We start from the raw sequence: 10,019 nt of genomic DNA, 5'->3' as shown, positions 1-10,019 counted from the left end.
TATCCCCTGTTGGCCGAAAACCATATCAGATCAAACACCGATTTCAATTTGTAAAGAAAAAACGTTTGTTCTCCTAGGAAATCACATCGAACGGTCCTTTCTAATCGAAATGTTTTGGGAAAAAAGGGATATCTGCATTGTACCATTTCCTTGATAAAATACGAGGTTTATTGCCCGAAATTTCCAGTGGAAAGGACCGTTCTATTTGATTTCCCACCGAAATAAACTGGTTTCAAAACAATTTATTGCTATACAATAGTTTTAAGTTACAACACAGTTCTCTCTCGCTCGTTTTTTAATGCCTGCCGTCGGTGCTCGTGACAATATATTTCATGTTTTTTCCCCGGGGGGGGGGGGGGGGGAGGGGTACTCCGAAAAAAGTTGGGTAGGGGTGTGCGGCCCGCTTCCCAAAACCCTTACCCTATTTATGACCAAAATCTGCGATTTTCCCTACCCTATTTATGACCTGAAGTAGCTTCTTCTAAAAAAAATCGAACCCAGGACTAGAGGGCAAAAATCTATACCCTATTTATTACCAAAATGGCGGCAAAATGGCTAAAAGCGATACCCTATTTATGACCAAAACAGCCGAAAAACCATACCCTTTGGCGCCGCACATACCTATATAGCCCATATAAGGGAGTAGCCCCCCCCCCCCCCCGGATTTTTTCCTTCCTTTTATATCGAAATAGACAAAAATATACCTAAGTATTATAACTGGTATCTTTTTGTCACAGGAAAACAGTGTTCAGCTGTTGGGATCGATGACAGATTTTCTTTGGACACACGTTGATAATGAGAGTCACTATGACCGAGATGTCGTCCAAAGAGTGGGAAGAAGCGTTTTCCAGGGATTTTCAAACACAGTGACCATCACAACGTCACTTAAAACAGAAAATAATGACGGAAGTGGATTGAAGGTAACTACATGTACAATTGCTATAGATATAAATACAGCCTTCTGTTACACTCAATTTGTTACTATTTGGAACAAAATCTAATACGCAACGAAGATGGATGATTCCTTTCACGCGGCAGGGGTTCCAATCTTACAGATAGCAAAAGCAAGCTTTACAACGACTTTAAGCAAGTCTAAATTTAATTGGCCCCATATCTAGCGTACTTAATTTATCACAAATGCTGTTGTATTTTTGTAGGGACCTCGGTAAAAGGTACGTTTGAACAAATTGTTGGCTATTTGCCCGTGTAACAACTTAAGGATATAAATACATGAAAACTTTACTATCAGTCTGCTTAGGATAATTTTTGATGATGATGATAATCATCATCATCATCATCATAATAATAATAATAATAATAATAATAATAATAATAATAATAATTATTATTATTATTATTATTATTATTATTATTAACGCTTTTTTCGTTCTCATTTTTTTAATAAACAAAGGATTTAACAGAAGACAATCTCGCTCTGATTGACAAACTTGGCACAACTCTACTCTCAACTAAAGTAGCTGGTGAGAAGCCCAGTACTTTCATAAGTGACTCCATCGCGATGACGCTCGACAGGCAAAAACCACGTGGTATGGGAAACAAGACTTTACTGAATAAGGAGGATCTGGGAGTGGTTAGTTTGCCTTCGGCTGAGACACTTTTTGGAAATAAGACAACTTTGTTAGACTACGTTGACGCTCAGGTTAGTGAATGGTCCAGTTAATACTACAACATTTCAAAAATAACACCGACTTTCCCCCCCCCCCCCCCCAACCTATCCAAAGCTCAAAGCTGCAAAAATCTTGTGTTGTTAAGCTTTTACCCAGCCACCAACTCCAGACAATATCCTATGGATACGTTTTTAAAATAAATATCATATGCAAACACCTGTTGTTAGTAGATGGTAAGCCGGCTGCTTTATTGTCATAATTGCTAGGCTTGATTTCTAGCTGTGCCACCCCATTGAATTATTCCCATATACTCCGTTCTAGTCAGTATTAAGTAGAGCATGATGAAACTAATACTATTTACTAAGAAAAGAAAGACTGTAAATTCTTCAGTTCGCAGTTGTCCTTACTCAACGGTACTAAAATTTTCAGCCGTTTCTCACCTAGAGTTGCCTAACGTTTTTAGTGTGCTTTTCACTAGTACAAATTTGCCTTTTCTGTTACCGTTTATTAAAATGGGATATTTTTCAACCCTCAGATGCTTCTATTAAAACAGAATCCCTACACCTGGGACGATAGTTCAGAGGACATCTCGACGCCTGTTATACAGTTTGAATTAAAAACTGGTAAAGGATCGCGGATGAACATTTCTGATCTTGAAAAACCCTTTGAACTCTTCTTACCAATTACGGAACAGTTGGAAAGTGCAAACGATGACTCCAAAGACCAACTATTTGTCAAACCAGACAGTACTCTCCGATATCATGAGGTACATATTGACTCCAGCGATAAAACTGTGTTTGTGAAACTACAGCCACAAAACTACTCCGCTTTCGATGTCTTCGTGAGTAGTGGTATGAGACCGACCGAAAAAAATCACAATTTCAGCGCCAGAATACCCGATTTTTCATCGTGCTCAACTGCTGACAACCAAGTCGGTCATCTGAACTGTACAAGCGATCCGTTCGTGTTTGCATTTTCTAGCGCGCTAACAGGACAAACAGGGCTTCACTTCATTGGAGTTCGACTGGCAAACAGCACGGCATCCGCATCAAAAGCAAACATGAATTTGCACGAACGAGAAACGAGGTCCTGCGGAGAAAGTGCTGGTCGACAAAAACGATCCTGTGTTAGGGTGAAGGATGCCCCTACCATCCTTCCCCCAACAGAACTTGTGATGCCAAAATTTAATGCCACCACTGATGTGACGTACACAATGCTGGTAACTTCCCCAAGTTGTGTTTATTGGTCAGAAACAAAACAAACTTGGACTACTGAGGGATGCAAGGTACGACACACAAAAACAATCCAAATATAAAATAAATAACAATAACCAATAACAAGTGTACAAATTTGACTTTAAAGGTAAGTGTAAAAATCACTGTTTTAGTGCATCGCCATTTTCACACCAGCTTCCATATTTTAGAGTTGGAATTATTTTAATATATATTTTTCTCAAGGCCCCCTCCCTTTGAGCCGGACATTATAAGCTCTGGCATGTTCATCAGTCTAATACACATAGGGCTAATACCTCCAGCCTTATTCAGCCATTATTCAACGAGCAGAGTTTATGTTGCTGCTGATACTTTGAAGCACCAGGAAACCGGAGAGCGAAGGGCTATTAGTTTTTTATAGTGGTGTGTCAATTAATATTAATTTTTTGTTTGTTAATTTAGTATTACTCGAAGCTGGTTTTTGTGATTTTAACCAACAGTTAGGACCAAGGACCACCTCTGAGGGGCTCCATTGTCTATGTTCACATCTATCTGCATTCAGTGGAAGCATTTTTGTGGCACCAAATCCAATCAACTTTGACAAGGTGTTCAAAGAATTCGCTAAGTTAGGAGAGACTAAGAACTTCGTGGTCTTGTCCACTGTGCTCTTTATTTTTGGACTTTATTTCCTTGGTCTTATATTTGCGCGTAGGGTTGACAGAAATGACAAGCTTAAGGTACATATTTGACATATTCTTTTAATTAAAAATAAGGGAATAATACTGATTAATGGATGGACTGACTGACAGATAAAAAAAATAAATAATGGGGGTTAGTTTTTTAGGAGAGACGGAAATAAAGACTGCTTGACCAATTAATTACTAGTCAATTAATTAGTCAGTGATTTGTTAACTAGCTGATGATGGATTGATTAGACGGATAGATTCATGGATGGATGAATAAACGGAGGAATCAATCAATCGACTGACTGGCTGATTGACTGATTGATTGATTGATTGATTGATTGATTGATTAATTGATTGAAGCAGACTAAAGCAGTTCATCCTCATTCTAGCTACTATTTGCAATCATTCTTTATTTAAACAAGATTGGTAATTAAAACATAAAACTAAGCTTGAGGCGTCATGTTTAGCTAAAAAAGCTAAAATAACTTTAAAGTACAAATTACTTATAATAACTTAAAATACATGTAAAAGAACAATTTATTTACACCAATTTAAATGTAAACAATTTTTGCATGATAAACTTGAAATCAAGTTGTGTTGTGTTCCTACTAGGTTGTGGCAAATGTTCTTTTAGGCGACGGAGCGAGACCTAAGGGATATCAATACAATATCAGCATTCAAACAGGAATGTGGAGGGGGTTTGGTACAACGTCCAGGGTTTCCATTATAATAGCAGGAAAAAATGGATCCAGTGGATTACTCTCGTTAAATGACTTAACCATATCACGAAAGCTTTTTTCACGAGCTAGCGTGAATAACTTCACCCTATACGTCCCAGAATGTCTTGGGAACCTAACAGGTGTCCACGTATGGCATGACAACAGTGGGGCTCATCCTGCTTGGTACCTTCAACACATTGTTATCACAAATGAACAGACGGAAGAGAAGTGGTACTTCTTCGCAAACCAGTGGCTTGCTTTGGACAAAGGTGCTTGCGTGACTCAGCTATATGTCAAGGTATAGTACAGAAGACACTGCTATGTCATGGTACCAACCACGAAAAAACATTGCATTGTAACAATTAGCAATACCATCCCCAAACATAAAGCACAGTGTCCATTAAAAGATGGTTTACCTGTGATGAAAAAGAATTTCAAAGGAAACTCTTCTTGGCATTTTTTCTATCTGTGTTATTTCCGTTGCACCGAATTGTTATTAAGATTTTAAAAAATCTAGTTAGTCATTTTCAGAAACAGCGTGACATTAGCAACAAAAACAAATGTGCTGTTGTTTTCTATCCCTGACAGGCAGCGGAAGGAAAAGAGCTTACTGCCTTCAAATCTTTGTTCATCTCAAGGGCAACCCGCAGTTTGGGAGAAGAGCACATGTGGATTTCCGTGTTCACCAGGCCACCTCACAGCTCATTCACCCGCTGCCAGAGACTGACATGTTGCCTGTCATTTCTGTTTACTGCAATGGTCACCAATGCAATGTTTTACCAGTTCGATAAAACGTTGACTGACACTTTCAAGTTTGGTCCACTGACCATGAGTTGGACTCAAATAAAAATCGGCATCCAGAGCAGCGTGATCTCCATCCCGATTAATGTCCTCGTGGTTTTGATCTTCCGTAATATCAAGGACTCTACCACAAATATCTACGTCATAAACCATGTAAAATCTTCTGGATGCTTTCCACATTTCTTCCTGTATATTGCTTGGGCTCTGTGCCTACTTGTATCATCAGCTAGTGCCTTTTTCACGGTTCTTTACAGTATGCAGTGGGGTGCGGCTAAATCCGACCAATGGTTGACTTCCATTTTGGTGTCTCTTGTACAAGATGTGCTTATTTCTCAGCCCGTTAAAGTCCTGGTGTTAGCGACATTCCTGTCACTACTCATTAGGAAGCCTCCAGAAACAGACACAGTCATAGGTCCATCCTTCTTTACGCATAAACAAGGCAATAAAACAAAATACAAAACTGTCAAAGGCCAGGATCTCAAAAAAATGAAGGAACAAAGTAAGAAAAGGAGGAAAGCACTAGAGGCTACAAGAGAGATAGTGACCTTTTGGATATATGCCTTTCTCTTGTTAGCTATTTCTTATGGAAACGATTACTCCGCACGATACCAAATCACCAGAGCAGTGGGCGAGATATTTAGTGGATTTGAAGAAGTGAGTTTCTAAACATTTTTTGAATTAAATTAACTGCACTTGAAAAGTCTAAACCGTACCCTTAAACCGTCATGGATATTTTTTTGACTACAATGTCTCATAAGCACACTCATACATATTGCCTATGATATTCCATTGGGAGATAAGAGGGTTTGCCCCTGGTCTGTTACTGAACAAATTTTATATTGGTTATACCTTTAATACTTCAATGTATTGTGTTAAAGTGGTATCCGTTGTTTAAAAACGCAACAGCTACAGGTAAGCACAACCCACATATCATGACCCTCCAGTTAGGACACCAGTTAAAAACACATACGTCTGTTTAAGAGAGGTGACAGCTCTTGGAAGTTAAAAAAGGTTTAACTTATGTGTCTAAGGCCCGGTTCAGACGCCGAACTTTTCATGAGCCGAACCTAATACCTTGAATTAAGTACATGAAAAGTTCGGCGTCTTAATCAGTTGAGAACGGCTGTTTCAATTTGGAACGGCTCAGCCGTTCTTCCCGCCTGGCTCAGCCGGGAATTTCGGCTTTGGAACGGCTTTGATTCAGACGCCGAACTTTTCATGAGCTGAACCTAATGCATAAATTATTAGAACGTATTTCAAATAAAAAAAACCGCTAACATTTCGACTGGTTTTGCTTCAAGTAAATTAAGTTCGGCGTCTGAATCAAAAGGCGGGATTTTCGTGATTTGGGCCGACCTTAATTTTAATTAAGTTCGGCTCATGAAAAGTTCGGCGTCTGAACTGGGCCTTAGACCACTTTTGAGTGTTCGCTTGGAGGAGGTGTCTGCCTGTACAGTGAGTTCACTAAAAATTGATAAATGTTAATTACAAATTATATTAATAGCTGTAATTAATTTTTTTCAAATTAGTCTTTCATTTACCATGTCACGCAGATTGTGGACACTGCTTCCCTTTGGGAATGGACCGAGGAAGTCCTTATTCCCGGCCTGTATGATGTCACGTGGTATGATGATCGGCCATTTAAATACAAGGAAGGATACATCAGCAATCGTGAAAAGTTCATTCTGGGGATGCCACGAATTCGGCAGCTCCGAATAAAACCAGGTAAGAATTGAAAGCAATTTTGTTCTACTTCGGTTTTTACTCGCCACTGAAAAATAACATAACTGGTAACAATACAGTCGTGTACTGTAATTATTATTTACACTAGTGTGGCGAATACAGGTAGCATTAAGAATTGCAAGTATAAGCAGGGATAGTCTCCACAGAAGCTCTATGTCAGCCGAAAAAGAAAACAAGAGAAAAGAGTAAGAGAAACAGATCGAAAAATTTGAAAGCAACAGGAAAAAATTAGGTACCAAATAAGAAGGCTTCCGTTTTCCCTCCTCAAGACATCTGGGTGCTTGTATTTGTCCCTTCCCATCTAAACAGAGCTAAACAGATTATAGGCCATTGGCAAAAAAGCCCTCATTTCTCTGGTAAGGAGAAAGGTTAGTCATCGGATGAAGGTTTAGGAATATTGTCCTAAGCAGTTCTGGCTACTTTCTCGGTGTCCTTGTTTCACATATTCCTGATCATTTTGTATATGGTATTTTGAATTTTTTTAAATTTATCTATTCAGTTATAAGCGGAGTTGCCCCATGTATGTTACATCAACGTAGCTTCAGTTATACTAATGAAAAGTTTCTTATAGCTTTTTGTGTCTGTTTTCAGCCAAACGTTGCCCTGACGATCTTTTCGGTTTTCACTTTACTCCTGCCTTCAACAAATGTCGCCCAACGTATTCACCTAGCGACGAAGACAGAACTGCGTTCAACCTGCCAGGGTGGATACCTCTAATCCATCACAATAAGTCACAGCCTACTAATGAACTCTGCCCTGAGCCTTGGAAATACCAGCAAAAGGGGAAAACACTATCACTTTCGCAGCCCGGCAAAGTTAATACATACGATGGTGGAGGATATATCGCATCGCTAGGATACAATAAACAATCGGCTTCAGATATTCTTAGGGATCTGAAGGAACACAACTGGATCGATGAATCAACCGCTGCCGTGTTTATAGAGTTTACACTGTTTAATCCGTCCACGTCACTGTTCAGTTTTGCTAGACATACCTATGAAAGGTTACCTACGGGCCAAGCCGTCGCTGAATCAAACGTAAAAACGTTATTATTGTATCGATCAACTAATACCAACTTGCAGTCTTTTAAAGACGTGTGCCTGATTATTTTTCTAGTTTTTATTGTCGTATGTTTTATCGCAGAAATGGTAAAGTTCTTTCTCCAGAGGAACTATCTCCGGCAGGTGTGGAATTGGGTTGAACTACTCCTGCTGTTAGTCTCCTTTGTGGCAGTAGCTATGTCATTTCTTAAAGCACAGTACACAAGTTTATACGTAAAGAAAGTGAAACAGAACCCATTTGAAACTGTCAGTTCCGATTATATCGTGTGGTGGTCGGAGCAGGAAATTCTGTGGTTTTCCGCGGGAATATTCATCCTTACCATAAAATTACTGCGTCTTGTTAGATTTAATCATCACATCTGTCAAATGCAAGGAACCTTGAAAAGATCCGCAAGACCTTTTATATCGTTTGTCTTTGTGTTTGGAATTGGAATTATGGCATTCACTTATTTTGGGTGTATCGCTTTTGGTACGCATACATACATCTTCTCGTCCTTGTACAAGTCCTTCTCGACGAATATGATGATGTCTATTGGAAAGCAGATCAACTATGTGGAAATATACTTAGTTAATTCGCTCATTCAACCGGTGTTCTTATTTTTCTATTTTTTGTTCATTCTCTGCATGATGATCAATGTCTTCATAGCTATTATTACCGATTCATACACTGGGGTCCGAGAGGATCACGGTGATTCCTTCGAGGACGCAAAGTTGGGAGGCTTCATGTTTGCTAACTTTTCCAACAAAGTCAAGCAGTTTCCCAGCAAAGTCATATCGGGTATTAAACGGCTTTCCAAACTAAGATGCACTGATCTGGCACTTGGGAAAAAGCCTTACAAATTGAAAGTTAGGAGAGGTAGAAAGCGACATCGGAATGACGAGGACGCAATTTTCGTCAATGGATCAAGAAAATACAATGAAAGCCACGAGTTAGTTCCTTTGAGGACGATTGATGACTTATCAGATGTTTCCCGAAAGGAAGGAACGACGATTGGTTATAAAACAGGAGCAGACATCAATTTACTACATGACGCAATCGACGACTACTATCTGACTGAAATAAGGAAACAATTGTTTGGTGCCCTTGCTGAACTAAGTAGATACTATATCTCAATTGAAAAAGATAGTAAAACGGTAACTGGTATACTAAATCCAGAAGGAGGAAAACAAGTTTCCCTATCTTAGATACCTGAGCTCAAAACACCGTGGTATTTTAATATTTAGTGAATGTCTAAGAAAAGTACAAAGGGAGACTGAAGCACACCTTAGGATTTCATCCATACATTATCACATAAGAAGTTAGAAACCACATTCATGAATTCAATGTTCGACTCTTGGTGTAAGAAAGCGTACAATGTAAATGAAGTCATCACTCATTGGCTGATTACTTCTCAGTGCATTAAGATTTAATGGTGCAACTAAAAACTGTATATAAAACTATACTTTTTTAAATAGGAAAAAATCTGACCTTCCACACACACCAGTGTTGTTATACCACCAAGCTTCTGGCCAAAGGAGACTAGTGTTGAACTTGGTCATGGATTATTTTTACTGGGTCTAGATATTTTCTTTGTGGTCCATGCTTCAATGCGAAAAAATGAATACAGTTTTCTTGCTACGATTACAAACTTTGCTTCGATGCCAGTACAGCGACTCATTTGGAGACCGCTTGCCGTATTTCTTCGCGATGGGCTCAGTAACTGCTGGAGCTTTTTTTTACAGAAAGAGGGGAATGCTCCTCAGTGTAGGGATTTCCCAGCTTATGGACTGGACGATAAAATGTTCTGCTCAAATTACTCTACCATGATAAGAACTTAGTACTGCGGTTGGTACATTTCCTAGTTTACCCGGCAATCATTTTCAGCAAAGTATCACAGTCAATAGCTTGAATAATGCCCTTGGGCTTAAGTTCTTTACATGGTACGTTTATTTTTTTCTGAGTGCTTTATTAGTCATAAGTGTGTGAGAAAAACTAAATGATATACATCAGCTATTAAAATGTTATCCAGGCAATTATGGTGTCTTTGTAAATCTCTTGTTCCCTTGTGCCACCAATGGAAACAACAAAGTCGTTAGCTCAGTTTCTGGCTGTGCCAGTGTTGGGAGTCGATATTAAATGACATGGTAACCCCATGCGTCTTTCCCTAATATATTAAAATATGTTTTTTTT

General features: G+C 39.0%; 1 protein-coding gene across 2 annotated transcripts in view; it reads left to right on the top strand.

The window, feature by feature from the left end:
- The window catches only part of LOC146478790 (polycystin-1-like protein 2), an 18,515-nt gene extending 9,304 nt beyond the window's left edge, over positions 1-9,211 (top strand). Inside the window, exons 10-17 of one of the 2 annotated variants that reach the window (XM_085112426.1) lie at positions 738-920; positions 1,412-1,660; positions 2,164-2,913; positions 3,340-3,576; positions 4,138-4,542; positions 4,833-5,699; positions 6,599-6,770; positions 7,380-9,211. In XM_085112426.1, coding sequence (XP_084968552.1) covers positions 738-920; positions 1,412-1,660; positions 2,164-2,913; positions 3,340-3,576; positions 4,138-4,542; positions 4,833-5,699; positions 6,599-6,770; positions 7,380-9,034 — 4,518 coding nt within the window. In that variant the 3' untranslated portion in view covers positions 9,035-9,211. The remainder of the gene's footprint in view (positions 1-737; positions 921-1,411; positions 1,661-2,163; positions 2,914-3,339; positions 3,577-4,137; positions 4,543-4,832; positions 5,700-6,598; positions 6,771-7,379) is intronic. The other variant, XM_085112427.1, reaches the window with a different exon arrangement.
- Positions 9,212-10,019: the final 808 nt, after the last annotated feature.

Source organism: Pavona decussata, unplaced genomic scaffold (genome assembly GCF_977016875.1).
Source record: "Pavona decussata unplaced genomic scaffold, jaPavDecu1.1 SCAFFOLD_64, whole genome shotgun sequence".
Lineage (NCBI taxonomy): Eukaryota > Metazoa > Cnidaria > Anthozoa > Scleractinia > Agariciidae > Pavona > Pavona decussata.
This window is presented reverse-complemented; position numbering and strand designations above follow the sequence as displayed.